Here is a 20,832-nt window from a genome sequence, read left to right on the forward strand (position 1 = left end):
TCTTCTTGTCTCTTTGCTGAATCAGCGACATTGTGTGTTTAACACAGCCAGTTCCTAATTTTACCGTGAAGCGAAACGTCTCGTTGCATCCCGGATGTAAGAGCTGGATTGTGTCGGTACTTCTGCTAGGTGGCAGCAGCTCTAGAAATGCACATGACAGACATCACTGTGTCATGGAACAGGTCAGGAACGCAGAGTTTTAAGGTCAGAAAGTTACGTGATGCATCGTTTATGTTTTTATTTTGACAGCACTGGTAAAAAGTCCACATTTATTTGAGAAATCTAGGCTGTATATTTTTAACAACTGCTTGGCGACCACCTTAAATTATCCCATGACCCCCAGTTTGAGAACCGCTGACCCTAATCCACAGGTACAGTGCAGCGCACGTCTGGCTGAAAGGCCTGAAAGTTGCAGAGAAAAGGTGAAAGAGAAGCGTGAAATGGCAGACAAAGCCTACAGATGTCGTCAGTCTGAGCTGCAGTGGAGGAAAATGCCTGCTGACCTTTAACAAAATGACATTTCTGTTGCTTGATGTAAGTTTAGTACAGCATCAGAAGCAGCTTTCACTGTCAGCAACTCTAAAGAAGTTACTGCGTTAAGATATTCTTTGTATTTATTTTAATGACCTTCAATTTCAGCTCCACTTTATCTATACTTTTTATTTCTTTACACACCCTCCCACACACACACACACACACACACACACATTTCACATCCATTAAGGAGCGAATTGAATGTTTTTGTGCTCAGACTAACTGCGTTTGCCTGCTTGGAAATGTTTCCATTTGCTCCTTTAGCAAACACAACGAGGGTCCTTTTTACCTTCACGTTTCTTCCATCTCTGCTCTTTCTGCTGCTACGTTTCATCAGTTTGTTCACTGACCTTTGCATGTGTTGCATCTACTCCGACAAATCCGCAAGCTTCTGCCTCAAGTGAGGTAGAATTTCTTCCAGAATCTCTTCATTCTGCTGAGAAAAGGACATGAAATCGATGGGGACAGACAAAATCTTCTTGGCGTGTTTGTTACCTGCAGAGATGATGTGAACCTCTACATTTGGTGTAAAGTCACAGTCAGGTTGCTGATCAAGCTGGGTGCGGTCTGTGCTCACCATATTCCACTTGCAGACAAAGAGCAGCTTTAAAATTAGAAGCACACCAGACGGGATTTATAGTGATTAATTCATCCATAAACCAGATGAGACTTCCTCTGTCTAATAATATCGAGTCCTCCAGTCAAAGCAACCGAATGGGTTCTTTGTTCGTTCCTTGGAAAACACCCCGCTGGGTTTCCTGTAAACTGCTGCTGGAAGCACGAGGCGAAAACCCCTCATGACTGTTTCCACATCGTTCACAGGTCTTTCCTCTAACAAGCCACAAAGGGTAGACATTAGCCTGAGGGTCATTGTCCAGATCACGGGTACACATCAGGATAGTCCGCCAGACTTGGTCTGATTGGGGACTCGGTTCAGCTGGTGGGCGACATTACTCCGGTCTGAGACAGTGTTTACACTGCACTTCTCAAACAAATTGGACCTTTTTTAAATAAAGTGTTTTACCCAAGCGGCAACTTCTGGCGGTTAAAAGTGAAGCCTATGCAGAAGTGCATAAAACTGCAGTTCCCCCTTCATCCACTAGAGGCTGCAAAACAGAGCAAATCCACACAGACTCCCATGTTAAAAAGACCAACTTCACAGCAGAAATAAACATGTTTACAGCAGTAATTAACACGTTTACAGCAGGAATTAACACGTTTACAGCAGTAATTAACACGTTTACAGCAGGAATAAACACGTTTACAGCAGGAATAAACATGTTTACAGCAGAAATAAACATGTTTACAGCAGAAATAAACATGTTTACAGCAGGAATAAACATGTTTACAGCAGAAATAAACATGTTTACAGCAGGAATAAACACGTTTACAGCAGGAATAAACACGTTTACAGCAGAAATAAACATGTTTACAGCAGGAATAAACACGTTTACAGCAGAAATAAACATGTTTACAGCAGAAACAAACATGTTTACAGCAGGAATAAACACGTTTACAGCAGGAATAAACATGTTTACAGCAGAAACAAACATGTTTACAGCAGAAATAAACATGTTTACAGCAGAAATAAACATGTTTACAGCAGAAATAAACATGTTTACAGCAGGAATAAACACGTTTACAGCAGGAATAAACACGTTTACAGCAGAAATAAACATGTTTACAGCAGGAATAAACACGTTTACAGCAGAAATAAACATGTTTACAGCAGAAACAAACATGTTTACAGCAGGAATAAACACGTTTACAGCAGGAATAAACATGTTTACAGCAGAAACAAACATGTTTACAGCAGGAATAAACATGTTTACAGCAGAAACAAACATGTTTACAGCAGAAATAAACATTTACAGCAGAAATAAACATGTTTACAGCAGGAATAAACACGTTTACAGCAGAAATAAACATGTTTACAGCAGAAATGAACATGTTTACAGCCTGGTTCAAAAATCCATTTTAGGTTTAATAGGTCAGGTTTACCTTCATGACAACTGTGGGGGGAGTGAATTTTTTTCTAACTCGCCGTTTAAAAGTAATTTAATCTCAAAATTCGGCATATTTAGGGGCGTGTCCTTTTGATTGACAGGTACCCGACCTCCCACTTCAAGTAAGAAGAATGTAGAAAAACCGCGGTTTTTAGCCGGTTAACAACGTGACTTAGCTTTAGCCTGCTTACCTCCGTTAGCTGGTTAGCTCCTGTTATCTCCAGGTTAGCTCTTAGCTACAGAAAGCTCGGAGTTCGCTCGATGTCAATCATCCACCATGACGCTTACAGCCCCCCTCTCAGCTCCACCTCTTTGCCCATATTTGTATTTTCCAGGCGAGACGATGCGTATGCCCCTGCCAAGATGGTGATGGTAGGAACCGCCCACCGAGCTTCAATTCAGCTCTTCAGAAACCTACGGGTGACGTTATGGAGGCTCCGCCCATCTTTATATACAGTCTATGATTTTACCTCCACCGGAGACAAGAAAACATGGATCTGCACCAGGTCCCAGTAGTCTGGGTTAATCAGGTTCTATTGGTCTGGGTGGATCTGTTTAAAGTTCACAGCACCTCAACACAAACCCCAACAGAGCCATTTTGCATAAAACCTGTAATTACATACTGTTCTCACCCTGATACAAGGCACAACACCTCACACGTTCATGGTTGTTCCACCTACTCTGACCATGATGCATTGCTTTGCTGCCTTGTGATTGGCTGATTTTATGTTTGTGGGGCCTCATTTCCCCATCAGAGCATGGTAGATATGGTACAGACATTTTCTGTGACATTCAGCATTACTTTACGTCCTGATTCTTCTTTTCTGCCCCTAACAGACACTGGAAAGCAGAAGATACAATCATCCAGACATATTACACAGTTATAATTAGTAAATAGCCCCAAAACAGTTCTTTCTTTTTTATCTTTATTTTTACATTTTGTTGAATGGACAAATAATACCTCATATTTTGTAAAGAATGTACTTTTCTCGCCATTTCTCCATGGCTCGGGCCTTAAAGGGTTAAGTGCCTTAACAGATTAGTTGTGTAAGAAAAAGCCAATAAGAGGTTCAAGAGAAACAAATAGTTGACTCCATGTCTAAATCAAAGGAAACGCCACGAAGCTCGCGCAGCGTCTGCGTAAGGTTGTACGCAGAGGTACTCCTTGTGATTGGATGGTTTGTTTCCATCTTTCTCACGCTTCTTGCTGAATTTGTGAGGTTACTAAGGAGAAGCTGCAACATCCACAAAAAATCCCCAGAAAACTGCAGTTCTGCTGAAACTCTCAGCAGTTGTCAACTTTCTTTAAGCACATGTACATGAAATATCTTGCAACGGGGTTACTCAGTTTGCTCGCAGTCCTGCAGATTTTCCATGTTTCCTTAATCCATCATTGTGCAGAACCTGATAGGCTGTTGGATCATTTCATTGGATTCGGGTGTGTAGAAGCAGGAAAACTGGCCGGATTGCGGCCGACTGAAGAGTGTAGACCTGGGTAAACCTTGCAAATGTTTCTTTAAAACGCTGATCCTCAACCAGTTGACACAAAGGGTTAAAACTCATGGATCTGGTTTTGCTGGAGGTTTTTCATCATCCTTTTCTTGCCTCCTGATGCTCGTTCAGCATCATGCGAAAAATGATTAAATTATATAATAATTTTATTAAACTGAGCTGCAACTGATTCGGATCAAACTTACATTTTCTTTAAATGACCTTCAGATGACGTCAGCTGGAAACAACACGACTGAAAACTGCTGCTGAACTCGGAGACTCAGAACACCTGGAGGTGTTGAAGAGTCTGTTGAAAGCCTCTTTCATCACGGAGGAGTGGCGGCAGCAGAGTGAGCAGAACAGGAGGATGCTCGCTGTCGGACAGAAGGGGCATCAGATGCTTCCTCATTAAGACGCCTCTTCAGTCTGTGTTCTCCTACAGCTGTGGTTTCGCTTCACTTCCTCCCAGCAGTTCAGTCCAGTCAGAAACCATGTAGCTTCGCCACATTTATGACCAACATCAACGACGGGCCACCTTGTACTCGTCACATAAAAATGTAAAAAAAAAACTTTATATTTTGTTTATACTTTGTTTTCAATGTAAACAGTGCTGCTCCAGTGCTGTTCGACGATCCTGCAACGTTTAGATGCATCCCTACTCCAACACACCTGAATCAAGTGGCTGAATTCCTTCATTTGCATGTCCTTCAGCTCTGCAGAGGCCTGACTCTATAACATGGACACCTGTAGACATTGCAGCAGCGTTCGGTTGTGTAAATGTGTCTGCAGTACAACCACAAACCATAGACTTCATGTATAAGATGGGCAGAGCCTCTATGAAGTCACCTACAGGTTTCTGAAGAGCTAAATTGAAGCTCATTGGGCGTTTCCCATCATTGTCATCTTGGCAGGGTCACGCTTGTCGTTTGAAAATGTAAAAATGGGCAAAGACGTAGAGCTAAGATGGGGGCTGTGAGTGTGGGGGTGAACTATTGACATCTGTCAAACTCCAACCCACCTGTAGCTAAAAGCTAACCGAGCTAATCTGAAGCTAAAAGGAGCTAACCAGCTAACGGAGGTAAGCGGGTTAAAGCTAAGTCATGCTGTTAACTGGCTAAAAACCGCGGTTGTTCCACATTCCTCTGACTTGAAGCAGAATATCAGGTACCTGTCGATCAAAAGGACACGCCCCTAATAATGCTGAACTTTGAGATTAAATTACTTCTTAATGGAGACGTTAGAAAAAGAGAAAAAGGTAAACCTGACCTATTAAACCTAAAATAGTTTTTGTAGCAGGCTGTAAACATGTTTATTTCTGCTGTAAACATGTTTATTTCTGCTGTAAACCTGTTTATTCCTGCTGTAAACATGTTTATTTCTGCTGTAAACATGTTTATTCCTGCTGTAAACATGTTTATTCCTGCTGTAAACATGTTTATTTCTGCTGTAAACATGTTCATTTCTGCTGTAAACATGTTTATTTCTGCTGTAAACCTGTTTATTCCTGCTGTAAACCTGTTTATTCCTGCTGTAAACATGTTTATTTCTGCTGTAAACATGTTTATTCCTGCTGTAAACATGTTTATTTCTGCTGTAAACATGTTTATTCCTGCTGTAAACATGTTTATTTCTCCTGTAAACATGTTTATTTCTGCTGTAAACCTGTTTATTCCTGCTGTAAACATGTTTATTTCTGCTGTAAACATGTTTATTCCTGCTGTAAACATGTTTATTTCTCCTGTAAACATGTTTATTTCTCCTGTAAACATGTTTATTCCTGCTGTAAACATGTTTATTTCTCCTGTAAACATGTTTATTTCTGCTGTAAACCTGTTTATTCCTGCTGTAAACATGTTTATTTCTGCTGTAAACATGTTTATTCCTGCTGTAAACATGTTTATTTCTCCTGTAAACATGTTTATTCCTGCTGTAAACATGTTTATTTCTGCTGTAAACATGTTTATTCCTGCTGTAAACATGTTTATTTCTCCTGTAAACATGTTTATTTCTGCTGTAAACCTGTTTATTCCTGCTGTAAACATGTTTATTTCTGCTGTAAACATGTTTATTCCTGCTGTGAAGTTGGTCTTTTTAACATGGGAGTCTATGGGGATTTGCTCTGTTATGGAGCCCCTAGTGGATGAAGGGGGAACTGCAGTTTTTCCCGACTCCTGCATCGGCATCACTTTCAACTGCCGGAGGTTGCTGTTGCCACAAACACTGAAGTGAACTCTGAACCCGGTGCTGTCCACTAGTGGCTGAACTGACTCAACAACCATGGCAATGGCAAAGATGTATGGAGGTAGGAGAACATTTAACAACAGAGGAACAGAGAAAACAGCAGAGGAGGTCTCGCTGTTACATGACATGTGGGAGAAGATGATGATGATGATGATGATGATGATGCGGCCATGTCCAGATCCATGACTGAGCTGCAGGATTACGCTGTCAAGTTGTGACAGAGAAGCTGTTTGTGAGTTCTGTGTGGACAGAATAGTTTCCTTTCTATCACACACACAGTTCTGGAATAGTCCATCATTCCCCACAAAATGCCACCTTTTCTTTCATAGGAAGTTAATAACGGAGGCATAAATTAAAGACATATTACCAGATTTATTATTGTATTTTGGTGGCTCTGAAAGACGACTCGTCTTCTCTTTGAGTTTAATCGATGTGTGTTTCTGTTTTGTCTCGGAGATGTCTGACTACAGCTCTGCAAAACACCAGCAGGGAAAACACAGCTGTCATGGCAGCGTAAGACGTCAGTACAGTCCTGACGGCTGCTGGGAAGTCTGGATCCGACAGCACAGACCGACCCCGTCCCAGAGATGGATACACCACAAGATGAACCTCTGCAGCGCGGCGACCCTGAAGCCAGCAGTAGTAGATGCCTAAAGAGCCAACAGTAAACAAGTTCTTCATTATGTCAGCACTTTAATTTAATGATAATATGCAAATATATTGAATAATGCACAACTTAATGATTACTTGTATTGGAAAATAATATGTTTCTGTTTATATTTATATAATTTCTGTTATTAGTATATTATTAGTAATTATGCAGCAAAACAGAAAATAATTATGTATTATATAACAGTAATGAAATGAGTAAACATCCATCCAGCGTTCGTTCATACCTGCTTGTTACAATACATTACTGTTTGTAATGAATCAAACAGATAGTAAACATAAACGTAGCGAGTCTGTACTATGCCCCGAAATACAATGACGATAGTTTATGTTTACATTACTCACACCTGCTCGAAACGAACCAAGAAAGTTCGAAAGCTTGGATGTCTCGTCTTTAGCGGGAAAATGAGAACAATACCTGAGAGTTTTACGTGTTTGAATGTTCCATAAGAAGAGGACAGAAGTCACGTAAACAGGGAAGAAGAAACACAAGCAAGCAGCCTGGAGTCGTGCAGCTGGAAGCGTATGTCCTGCCACTGGTTATGCTGCTCATTCTGTCTACAGCTGGCCATCTGACAACTCCAAAAACATGGACTACAGCCTGGACTACATCTTTCCCCGAGGACATCTAAGAAAGATGAAGGACAGCGGCCCGAGTAGGAGGCTGCAGTGAGTTTGCCGCCAGGAAACTATCAAGGTAATCACTGGCCAGAAAGCCTTAACGCTTTAAAACATCACAGCATGAAGATCATCCTCATTTATTGTCCCAAATGCCAAAGAAGGATCTTTAAAATCCACCTGAAGACAACCAATGCTGGATCTTTGCAGGATCTTGATTTTCTTTGGTTTAGCTGACAAGATTGCAATTAATGATGTTTTAGAGGCTTCTTGGGCAGTTCAGAAAAACCGTTGGTAATCTCTTAGAATTCTCCTTTCTTCAGCTTCTTCAAATCTGCTTCAATGTCAGATTGGAATTTAAAAAATAATCCACGTTCAAAGTGAAAATACAGAGAAACTCTCCTTGCTGCTTTAGGTAGTGACGAGCAGGCACAAGTGACATATGCATAAATTATGAAAAGGGTCTTGTGTTGAGACGGAATTGAAGTTGGACACTAAACGGACTGATAAGCTGGTAGCACAACTGTCTTAAATCACCACAAACTATATGTTCAGTCATGTTAACCAGCTGGAAAATGAGTCTGGACAACCAAAAGAACGGGACGAAGCATCTTCTACCATTAAAATTTGGTGACACGCACCATCATCCACCTGTTAATGTTTATCTGGCATTATGAAGATGCTTGTTGCTCGTTAATTAACCTAAAACTTTTGCTTCATAGTTTATAAATCCTAAATATTTTTGGATTTGATCTACAACTTGATCTGCAACTATGAAACGAACAGCATAAACTCTGTCTTTTAGAATGAAGGCTGACTGAATAAGGAACATTGCTGAATGATACCTGAGTCTTGGGTTTGTGCTGGCTGAAACACCAGGTGATGCCCAGTATCCATGAGCAGCCTGGTTGGTGTGCTGCTGAGATTCAAACCAGCTGACATCTCAGATCGATAGATTGGTTTAGAACCTTGATCCCAGGCCACGACCATGTTAGGACGTGCCCCGGGGCACCCCAGGGTAAGGATCTGACCAGCTTGATGGTTCAGGTAATATACCAGTACCCGTACTGGCGACGAGGCAGAACTAAAAGCACAAAAGCAGAAATCCATTTAGATTTTGCAAAAAATGGTAACAAGTAAATACATTCAATAAGTTCAATGCTCAGGTTGTGTAGACAAATAGGTCAAGTCACCCAGTGGTCTCTACCGATTTGCATGAACCATGCTAGAATTAACATTAAGGTTCTTTACAAGGCATCGTTTGCTTTGCTACTCTGCCATCTTTGACATTTCATTCTTAATCCACAGGGTTTGTAATTGACCCACTCTTTGCAGGTATAACAGTTTCAGCTCTTATGGGAATGCTTGGCTACATTTGTGTGATGTTGTCGGACAAAAAGCCGTTCTAAGTTGAGGTCTAGACTCTGTGCACATCAGACAATAAGCCCCCACCAGATTACTGAAGTGTTCATGGGAAATGAAATAATTTGCTTCATTCATCAGCCACCAAACTGGCCTGTAGGTTTTTATTCATACAGTACCCAGCAACCTAAATATGAACCTGCTTTTGACAGGTAAGCGTGTGTGAATTTTGAACCCTGTTAGGAATTCCTACACTCTGACTGACTCTTTTCCAGTTTGTGTGCAGCGATTGCTAATGGAAGCAGGAAGGAATAACGACCTTCTGGTCACCCTGCTTTTGCCATCTGGATAAATATTTCAACAGTTTCAGACAAGTATCCAGTCACAGGATAGCTGAGTGGCAACTCCAGCTATTTTTCTTGTTTTTTCCTAAAATAAAATCTACTTGGCTGATGGATGAGGACAGCAGCACCTTATCCTCTCTGGTACATTAATGAGACTCTGTAAAGTTGGTGCAAACAGCTCTGAGGTCCTCTAGGACCACAATCCTGCAGGTTTTCTACATGTCCCTGTTAATGTGCAGGACTTCATAGGGTGTTGGATTTAATTAATTTGAGTCATTTGGGATACATAGAAGATCAGTAGGACTGCAGTACAAGAGGACCTGCTGTTGTCTGAAAATAAAATGAAAATTAAAAAAAGAGAATCTGATATCCTGCCATACAGTCATGTAAAACATGTCCTGTATGGCATGTTTGTAACATGAGCAAAACATGCTAAGCTACGTTTGCATCTACCTTCAGTTTGCAAGCATGTCATTACACTGGTTGATCAGTGTGTGTTAATGCGCTAAAAAGCCAGACCCTGCAGACTCTTCCCATGTTCCGTGTTCAGAAATCTAAAGTTACATATGTAGCTTATATAGGTTAAGTTATGCCTTCTCAACATCTAAAAACAAGCTTGAAAAAAAATTGTGTCAAGGTGCCATTAAAAAAAACCCTTGTACCCTTAAACCAACCAGCAGTTATTGCTCACCTGTATCCAAGAAATGCCATCATGGCAGCTATTTTAGAGGACTGAGGAGCTTCAGTCGGACAAGTCACTTGACAGCTTTTGACCTCCAGCCTTGGACCCACGCTGCTTTTCCTCAGAAGCCCAAAAGCCTTCGGGACTGCTCCTGAACCACATGAAGCAACTGTGTGATTGGCCTGTCTGAAGCGCACATGCAGGAAGAGGGAATGAACGTAGCAGAGTCCCACACGGAGCTGCTCTCCTGGAACGCCACAGCGATCACACACCGACCAGGGCTGGAAGCCGGTGAAGACCCGATACGATGACTGAGAAGAGACCAGTCTGTTCTGCATTTTCTTTCGCCGACTTTCTGGAGCAAGCCTGGAAGAGTGCAGTCAGGGAACCGTGATCAGTTACAAAATCAGATTCTCTCTAAAAAGTAGCCAGTTTGCATGTTTATTTAACTATTTTTTTCATGGAACCTTCCTCTTGATTTTGACCAGTATGAGGCTCAGTCTCGTTTTATATCATATCAAATTTATTCACGGAGCACATGCTGTAGTTGGTCAAATGGCTGCACAACAGTAGTAGTCCTATGACCAGAATCCGATTGAACATTTGCAGATTTTCTGCTTTTTTCTCCAACGATGGCTAAAGCAGCTTCCATTCTGCAGCATGTCTCTTCTCTGAGCTCCCTACAGACAGTAAAAGTCAGTCTGCTGATGACGCTTACTTAATCTGTAGCTGTGTTTCCATTACCCCTAGAATTATGCAAAACCCAAATATGAAAAAAAAAAAAAACTGGTAATAGAAATGGAAATTTAGAAAAAAGTGTCACTTAAAAGTTTTTACTCTCTCATCAGGCAGTTATTCCGATGTGTTGGTATAGAAGTACGTTGCAAAGCCTAACAAGTTTTTTTGCATTTTCACATCACAAGATGTGACGTAGGGGGTCACATGACCAGTTTGTTTCTAATAAAAATGGTTTCTGGATTACTTTTTGTCTTCTGATGAGAACAGCGGGAATACTTTGCAAATCACAAAATGTTTCGTATCTTCATCAACCTCAAAGTGAAATTTTACAGGATGAGATTTTACAAGAATTACACCTTCTTTTCTAGCTCTTGGCAAAGGCAGATTCTGCATCCAGCATTCTGCTGGATACGTTTTGGACTCTTGGACAAAATGGGGACCAATGTGTTTGACAGTTTTGTCAATTGAAGATGTGGAGGACGTGTATAATTTTGGTCGAACGGTACTCGGTTTTCTGCTGATCAGAGCGGGCGGATTTCTGCTGTACTTCAAGATCCGCAAGAGACAGACAGCAACTGCCTGGATTCTGTGGAATCATCTACCGTTTGAGCAGTCCATAGACTCAAGCGTTGACCGAGCTAGATCGCAAACAGGATACCAATCTGGCCCAGTCTGGCTCAAACTGGCAAACTGGTGGTGGTTCCAGAGCTGGTCCGCAGAATTGATTCCAGCATGGAGCGGATGTCTGTCTGTATCGGTGGAAACTGACACCTCCAACATCCGGCTGTTTGGAGATGCCAGCATGAGACCAGTCATGGACTCAAGGATGAGAGCAAAATATATCCCTGGCCTGAAACCCAAACAATCAACCTTTATCGGGAATTAACTTCTCCGAAGGCCTTGGGGCCAGTACAACCCCCTGGGAAAGGAATGTGATGTTGACTGAAGCTCTGTCCCCCACCCTTACCCATATCCACATGGACTGTGACACCTGGGTGTGGTCCACAAAAACCCTTGACTCACCGCCTGACTGGACTTCGTCTTCTCTATCGTATGAATTTGTGCTTATGTGTATATGAGGAGTTTTTTTTGTCTCTCCAGACTGCGCCCCCCAGAAGCACAGTCTGGTGGTACCTGTTTTTTGCCCCCTACCCTAAGTACTCATTACTTCTGTTCTTATCAGTTGAAAGGCAGAACCGGCTGAGCTAGCTGCGAGGCCTCAGTCTGCCTGATCCTGTATCTACGTTTTATTGTTTGTTCATGTATGGCTGTCTGATCTGGGACGGCTTGTACTAGAACTGGAATTTCTCCACTGTGAGATGAATAAAGGCATTCATTCGTTCATTTTATGTGTTAAATACAAGTGGAAACACCCTCAAATTGCAGGTATGCTATTTGGAAAAATCACTTATATTTTGTTAAAAACTGTGACAGAAATGCAACTTCTTCCTCTGTCCTTTCCTTTTCCAATCTTGCTTTAATGATGTCCTCTCGGGTTCCTCTGCTGAATAAATCGTGGTGTATTTTCAAAATGGCCAGTGTGTTGATAGCCAGTTGCTAGCATGTGTCGTGATGCTAGCAACTGGCTAAAAATGCTGCTGTGAAGTGACGCTCTGGAAAGGGAATAAAAGTAGCAAAGTGTGGTATCTCAACCTCAGGATGCTGCAGGGCATAATAACTGTTGGTTAACCGTCGCGAGTCGGAAGTGTATCGCTTTAAGGTCAGACAGTTGTGTAGTGTGACTTTAAACAGTTTCACAATGATTTCTGAGAAGCAACTGTGCTTGCTGTGTTTTTCTCCAGCTGTCTTCCTCCTAACCTCTGAGTGAAACTGAATGTATGAACTTCCTGGATGTCCAAGTCATAACCAAAGAAGTAGTCCTTGTGGGCGGAGCCACAGATATAAAGGCCGGAGTCTTTTAGCCCCGCCCTGAAGATGAGCAGGCTGAAGAGTCGGATGGAGAATCGACTCTGCAGGTCACTGCTGTGAGGGATCTGGCTGGTGTCTAGTAGCCTGTTGCCATGGAGATCTGCCAAGACGCGGGTCTCCTCGAACGCATCCCAATGTTTCCGAAAGAACCACACGACTGACTGGACCTGAAACACATGGACAGAAACAGATAGGCTATTGATTATTAATGCTGTTCAGCAAATCAACCTCCAGACACAGAAATGACTTTAGCATTGTGTTAGTTGTTACTTTTATTTAGTAAAATCTGTCTTCTTTAAGTTCTCCTTTTTTTAAATGTAGTACAAAGTTGGGTGTTGTTTTCTGTGGCTTTTTGCTTCCAGTGTTGAACGCTGTTCTTAGTTTTCTTGTTTCAGTTTAGATGTGCAGGTTTCACAGCAGGGTTGTCACCTTACTGGCATGTCAGACTCAACACGGAGAATACTTCACACTGGAAACCATATCTAACATCATGGGGGGAGAAAAAACTAATTAAAAGTGATTAATTATCTGACAGGACCAACATGGATCATCCACCATAAAGAGGTTTATCCACTGCCTGCCTTTATGGTCTGTTAAATCACACCCACCTTGTTTTTACCTGTGATCAGGATGAGCAACACAAGATCATGATTAATGCATTATGACTACATTAAGGATGAATAATTATATGATTATAAACTAAATTGATTTAAGATAAAAGTTTGTTTTATTTTTCACGTAAAAGGCCAAATGAAAAAATGTTCCTTTGTATACATTTCTGTAGAATAACATTTTTTGTTTTGTTTTTTTTTAGGCAATGATCTGCCAAATCACACATTTTTATCCACATCTGTTTATTTAATTAATATCTTTTAATTAAATGAAAATGAACTTTTTAATCCCTGAAGGAAAATATAATGTATTTTTTTTCTTTTATATAAATCATAAAAAAAAATATTTAAACCTTTCAAATGATTTTTCTGCTCTTTGACAAAAGTCCAATTAAAATGATAATAAGCCAATTATAAACAATGTTTTCGCACAGGCTGCAGAAAGCAGCAGAATAAAAGAGTTTCATGATGCGCTTCCAGCTTCATATCTGGGAGGACGAGCTCGCTGCAGGACAAAAGTTCAGGTCCGGGTTTATTCTGCTCACAGAGGTTCAACGTAACTTTATTAATACCTGAAGGCAGATTAGTTTTTCAGGAGAAAACACAAAGTACAGTCACAGACTCAGAAGGACTTGATGCACAAACACCAATGGAAACCATCTAAAGCCTGGATATGAATAATAATAAAACATAAAACACCTGGTCACTGTGGATCAAAACACAGAAGGAGTCAAGGTGATAAATAATAAAGCAGAAAGTAATCATCCTTCCAATGAGGATCTAAATGATGAGATTTGGTTTCTGTACCTCCGATGCGTGTCTGAATGTGGAAAATAAAACCATTTCCAGCTGGAACATAAACGGTCTGACTCACCTCGGCGGGCTTGCAGTGGCAGGGCAGCTCCACTGTGGCTCCTTTCAGGTAGGCAGCGTTGGTAAAGGTCAGGAAGGCCGGGCAGGCTCGGCTAGCGAACACATCCTGCTTATCCTCAGGAGCTTCATACGGCCAAACATCGGAGGACAAGAGGAGGACGAGGACGGACAAGGATACCCAGGACATTCTGTCCTCTGAAGTGGATAAAAGATCAAATTTAAATGCACAAATAAATGGGTTTTTTTCTTATTTCAGATGTTATGAAAGAAGCTCAGACGTGTTTACTTTTAAATAGCAGAACCTCACAGTGTTGTTTTGTTGCCAAGACAACCATCTTCAGGTGAAACCCTGTACAGTCTCAGTACAAACAAAAACCTTAGCAAAGATCTCTACATTACATTTTTCTTTTGGATATTGTCAGTTTACAGTCAATTTTCCCTCCTGCTGTTAGTTGCCATGACTTTATCATCCTAGTATCAGGTTGGCTCCCCTTTTCTCCCAAAACTGCCTCAATTCTTGGTTTCACAGATTCAACAAGGTGGAAAAATTCCACCTTGTTCCATTTGTTCCATATGTACATGGAGCATCACAGAGTTGCTGCAGACATGGTGAGACTCCGACAGAAAGGTGAATGTTTCCACCTACAGCCTCGGCATCTCCAGCGTTAACGGACAGTAAAGAAAAATCCAGAAGATCTGAAAAAGCTTTGAAGAGTTTTGAGTTCTTGCTGAGTTTAGACGACATTAAACTTTGAACATTTGGACTGGCCTGATGTGTTTTCTGACAGTTGAAAGGGATTTCTTCATGTACAGAGAAGTGTGGATGGTTGGACTTTGGCTGAAAAGATCAACGTTGATCATTTACAACTCGACCTGTTTTCATTTCAGTTCTATTAATGACTTTATATGTTTATTTATGTTTGCTGCTGTTATGTTGCTAGAATATTGATTAGAATTTATATTTATATGATATAAACTATATAATTATATCTCGAATATATCTCTATTTCTAATGTGTCCTTCGGAGTTCTCCTGATATTTTTTTCTCTGGGATATTGTCATTAGATAGTCCTCTTCCTCCTGAACTTAGTTGTAACACCAGATTCAGCAGGAAGTTTATCAGGTCCACCTTTACTACCAGGTTGGACCCAAAACCTGCATTAAATTTTGGTTTTACAGATTCTACAAGAAGGAAACATTCATCTGATTTTGCTCCATATTGACATGAAGCATCATAAAGTTCCACCTCATCACCATGAGAATCTCCCGTTCCACGTCATCACCATGACAATCTCCCGTTCCACCTCATCATAATGAGAATCTCCCGTTCCACCTCATCACCATGAGAATCTCCCGTTCCACCTCATCATGATGAGAATCTCCCATTCCACCTCATCATGATGAGAATCTCCCGTTCCACCACATCACCATGAGAATCTCCCGTTCCACCACATCATGATGAGAATCTCCCGTTCCACCTCATCATGAGAATCTCCCGTTCCACCTCATCACCATGAGAATCTCCCGTTCCACCTCATCATGATGAGAATCTCCCGTTCCACCTCATCATGAGAATCTCCCGTTCCACCACATCACCATGAGAATCTCCCGTTCCACCTCATCACCATGAGAATCTCCCGTTCCACCTCATCACCATGAGAATCTCCCGTTCCACCTCATCATGATGAGAATGTCCCGTTCCACCACATCACCATGAGAATCTCCCGTTCCACCTCATCATGATGAGAATCTCCCGTTCCACCACATCACCATGAGAATCTCCCGTTCCACCTCATCATGATGAGAATCTCCCGTTCCACCTTATCACCATGAGAATCTCCCGTTCCACCTCATCACCATGAGAATCTCCCGTTCCACCTCATCATGATGAGAATGTCCCGTTCCACCACATCACCATGAGAATCTCCCGTTCCACCTCATCATGATGAGAATCTCCCGTTCCACCTTATCACCATGAGAATCTCCCGTTCCACCTCATCATGATGAAAATCTCCCGTTCCACCTTATCACCATGAGAATCTCCCGTTCCACCTCATCATGATGAGAATCTCCCGTTCCACCTTATCACCATGAGAATCTCCCGTTCCACCTCATCATGATGAGAATCTCCCGTTCCACCTCATCATGATGAAAATCTCCCGTTCCACCTCATCATGATGAGAATCTCCCGTTCCACCTCATCACCATGAGAATCTCCCATTCCACCTCATCACCATGAGAATCTCCCGTTCCACCTCATCATGATGAGAATCTCCCGTTCCACCTCATCACCATGAGAATCTCCCGTTCCACCACATCACCATGAGAATCTCCCGTTCCACCACATCATGATGAGAATCTCCCGTTCCACCTCATCATGATGAGAATCTCCCGTTCCACCACATCATGATGAGAATCTCCCGTTCCACCTCATCATGATGAGAATCTCCCGTTCCACCTCATCATGATGAGAATCTCCCGTTCCACCTCATCACCATGAGAATCTCCCGTTCCACCTCATCACCATGAGAATCTCCCGTTCCACCTCATCACCATGAGAATCTCCCGTTCCACCTCATCATGATGAGAATCTCCCGTTCCACCACATCATGATGAGAATCTCCCGTTCCACCTCATCATGATGAGAATCTCCCATTCCACCTCATCATGATGAGAATCTCCCGTTCCACCTCATCGTGATGAGAATCTCCCGTTCCACCTCATCATGATGAGAATCTCCCGTTCCACCTCATCACCATGAGAATCTCCCGTTCCACCGCATCACCATGAGAATCTCCCGTTCCACCTCATCACGACGAGAATCTCCCGTTCCACCTCATCACCATGAGAATCTCCCGTTCCACCTCATCACCATGAGAATCTCCCATTCCACCTCATCATGATGAGAATCTCCCGTTCCACCTCATCATGATGAGAATCTCCATTTCCACCTCATCATGATGAGAATCTCCCGTTCCACCTCATCATGATGAGAATCTCCCGTTCCTCCTCATCATGATGAGAATCTCCCGTTCCACCACATCATGATGAGAATCTCCCGTTCCACCTCATCATGATGAGAATCTCCCATTCCACCTCATCATGATGAGAATCTCCCGTTCCACCACATCATGATGAGAATCTCCCGTTCCACCTCATCATGATGAGAATCTCTCGTTCCACCTCATCATGATGAGAATCTCCCGTTCCACCTCATCACCATGAGAATCTCCCGTTCCACCTCATCATGATGAGAATCTCCCGTTCCACCTCATCATGATGAGAATCTCCCGTTCCACCACATCATGATGAGAATCTCCCGTTCCACCTCATCACCATGAGAATCTCCCGTTCCACCTCATCACCATGAGAATCTCCCGTTCCACCTCATCGTGATGAGAATCTCCCGTTCCACCTCATCATGATGAGAATCTCCCGTTCCACCACATCATGATGAGAATCTCCCATTCCACCTCATCATGATGAGAATCTCCCGTTCCACCACATCACCATGAGAATCTCCCGTTCCACCTCATCACGATGAGAATCTCCCGTTCCACCTCATCACCATGAGAATCTCCCGTTCCACCTCATCACGACGAGAATCTCCCGTTCCACCTCATCATGATGAGAATCTCCCGTTCCACCACATCATGATGAGAATCTCCCGTTCCACCACATCATCACCATGAGAATCTCCCGTTCCACCTCATCGTGATGAGAATCTCCCGTTCCACCTCATCACCATGAGAATCTCCCGTTCCGCCTCATCACCATGAGAATCTCCCGTTCCACCTCATCACGATGAGAATCTCCCGTTCCACCTCATCACCATGAGAATCTCCCGTTCCACCTCATCACGACGAGAATCTCCCGTTCCACCTCATCATGATGAGAATCTCCCGTTCCACCTCATCACGACGAGAATCTCCCGTTCCACCTCATCATGATGAGAATCTCCCGTTCCGCCTCATCACCATGAGAATCTCCCGTTCCACCACATCATCACCATGAGAATCTCCCGTTCCACCTCATCGTGATGAGAATCTCCCGTTCCACCTCATCACGACGAGAATCTCCCGTTCCACCACATCATGATGAGAATCTCCCGTTCCACCTCATCATGATGAGAATCTCCCGTTCCACCTCATCCCAAAGCTGCTCTGCTGGATGTAGATCTGGTGACTGTGGAGCCGTTGGAGGACAGTGAAAATCATCATCATGGTGGAGATGATGTGAGCTTTGTGACATGGTGCATCATCCTGCTGGAAGTTTCCATCAGAAGATGCTACACTGTGCTTAGAAAGTGATGGACATGGTCAGCAGCAGGACTCAGGTTGGCTGTGGATGTTAAACCAGGTCTTCCTCTTTCTGACGTTCATTATAAACTGGAAGTTATCTTCACCATGTCTGCATGACGTGTTGAGTTGCTGCCATGTGATTGGCTGATTAGACATTTGAGGTTACTTGCAGAGGTCAGAGAGTGGAATTCCTGCATCCTGAACATCTAACATACAATTCAAAGCTCAGATAATTATTTATTTTACAGATGAAGTAAGAACGCATCAACCCTTTTCCCAGACGGGGGAATTCAGTCGCCTTTTTTTCGGTTTGGTTTATGTTGTATAAACTGTCTGGATATGTTTAACATTCCAGGACGTATGTGATTTGTTCAGTGTGTATGAGAGCAGATTTAAACAGCTTCATCCTGATTATGAGTGACTGTCCTGCTTAACGTCAGCGTAGCAGCATTAGTCTGTCAGAACGCAGAAAGGTGTGTGACTCACGCTGCAGCGTGCAATCACATCATTATTAGAGTTAAAACACTGTACTTCACTTGATTATTTTGGTTTTTTTTTTTATTGTTTTGTTTTGTTTTATTTGTTTCATTCTATTTTATTGTTTTGTTTAATTCTGTTTTATTTTATTTTTATTTTATTTTGTTTTATTTCATTTCATTTCATTTTGCTTTGTTTTGTTTTGTTCTGTTTTGTTCTGTTTTATTCTGGTGGCAGTGTCCCAGCTTTATTTATTTTTACTGTAATCATAACAGTTATGACTTAAATGACGAAGGAAACCGGCATAAAGGAGAAGGAAGTTGCTTCATGTGAGGAAGCAGCAAGCGAACAGCCGGAAGCTTCTGGGATCAACCTTCTTCTCCGGCGACGCTTGCAGCATTTTCAGGATACTTCATGTGTTTTTTCGCATGAAGTGCACATGCACATGCACATGCACATTGGAAGCAGTCTCTCTGAGTAGGTGGATGATGTGAATTGTTGACTCAAACTTTCCAGCGGCGCCACTCTTCCTCCACAGCAGCATGGAAAGCCGACGCTTCCCCAGGTGAGCCTTCATCAGCTCGATGGTGGATGGTTCAGCTCATCTTCTGCTTTCCCACAACACAGCTGGAGGCCATGTTCTAATAAAGCCGCCATAAATGCGAGCGAAGAAGAGTCTTCCAGCAGGCTGCAGGTCTGAGTGGCGTCCAGCCTGCAGCACAGTAAATGATCACAACACATCTGCTGACCAGCTCTGCTGCCTGCAGCATCGCATGATGTAAGCTGTCAGCCTTAACTAAAGGCGTGTGTGTGTGTGTGTGTGTGTGTGTGTGTGTGTGTGGGTGGGTGGGTGGGTGGGTGGAATTTCTTTAAACAAAAACCAGAGGTGTTATGACAGCAAAATGACTTAACTGTACGTTCAGATGGCTAAATTACTCATAGGTTATTTTTAAACACGTCAGATAGTTTGAATCCTATCAAACTTTATTTATAAAACACTTTCGGTGCGTAAGAGCAGCACAACCCCTGCAGGAAAACCTCATGTGGTTGTGGATGAAAAAACTGTCCGTTACGTGGTTGGTACATGTGAATGTAATGTCATTCATGCAGGTTTATTTACTAAACATTTAGCCTTTAACGGGACATTGTGCAACATTTTCTGTTGTTTACAGGCCAAAATGCGTCTCTGCATCTAGATGCACGTTAATACTGGTGTGCTTCGACCTCCGCTGATACACTCTTATAAACAAAGAATTTTAGATTTGTTTACGCTAACGGTGGTTAACCTGGTCAGAAAGAGTCGTGATGTCTGCATTTCTATTCCATTTTTTTTTGCAAAATAAAATCAATATTTTGACAAACAACAGTTGCCATTTGCAGGTGATTCCATTGAACAGTGTTCGGTGCAGTTTAAGCCTCAGTTCTCTCAAAATCTCGTCCAGTAGCTCATGCTACATCACCATTTGGGGTTTCTACTTGCTACGGAGAATTTGCTTCGACTTTTTGAAGCTTTCTCCCTCGTTTTCTTGTCTAAAACTCTGAAATTCGTTGTTTGTGTCACTCGGGCAGGGTTACGGACCTGAAGAGCAGACGGGGAATGTAGCGCTGAAACACAAACTTTATTACAGAGAAGGAAGGGGTCTGATAGAACTGCAGGCAGGCAGTGCATGGATGTTAGGAGTGCAGGTGAGACGAGGCACAGGACTGGTTGAAGAGGTTGTTCCATAAAGTTGAAGATTGCAAAGGGATCAGACTGGACTCTCCAGGAAGAAAAGTAAAATATTAAACACAAAACAAGCGCTTGGAGAAACTCAGAATACTAGAGACCAGATCCCACTAGTTCCACGGTCTGGTGTTGAATGCTGGATGGACTCTGACAGGTATCCTGCTGGTGTGATGGGTTGATGAATGACAGCTGTGACTCTGGAGTCAGAAAGAAAATCGTGATCGATACGA

General features: G+C 42.4%; 1 protein-coding gene across 1 annotated transcript in view; it reads right to left on the reverse strand.

Moving 5' to 3' along the window:
* Positions 1-6,695: 6,695 nt before the first annotated feature.
* The window catches only part of LOC306754581 (Ig-like V-type domain-containing protein FAM187A), a gene marked incomplete at both ends in the record, with an annotated part of 35,876 nt that continues 21,739 nt past the window's right edge, over positions 6,696-20,832 (reverse strand). Inside the window, 5 exons of the mRNA XM_079238599.1 lie at positions 6,696-6,922; positions 8,405-8,643; positions 9,957-10,313; positions 12,504-12,781; positions 14,100-14,293. Of these exons, the coding sequence (XP_079094725.1) occupies positions 6,696-6,922; positions 8,405-8,643; positions 9,957-10,313; positions 12,504-12,781; positions 14,100-14,293 (1,295 nt within the window). The remainder of the gene's footprint in view (positions 6,923-8,404; positions 8,644-9,956; positions 10,314-12,503; positions 12,782-14,099; positions 14,294-20,832) is intronic.

This window comes from Telmatherina bonti, assembly GCF_933228915.1.
Source record: "Telmatherina bonti genome assembly, chromosome: 4".
In the NCBI taxonomy this organism is placed as follows: Eukaryota; Metazoa; Chordata; class Actinopteri; order Atheriniformes; family Telmatherinidae; genus Telmatherina; species Telmatherina bonti.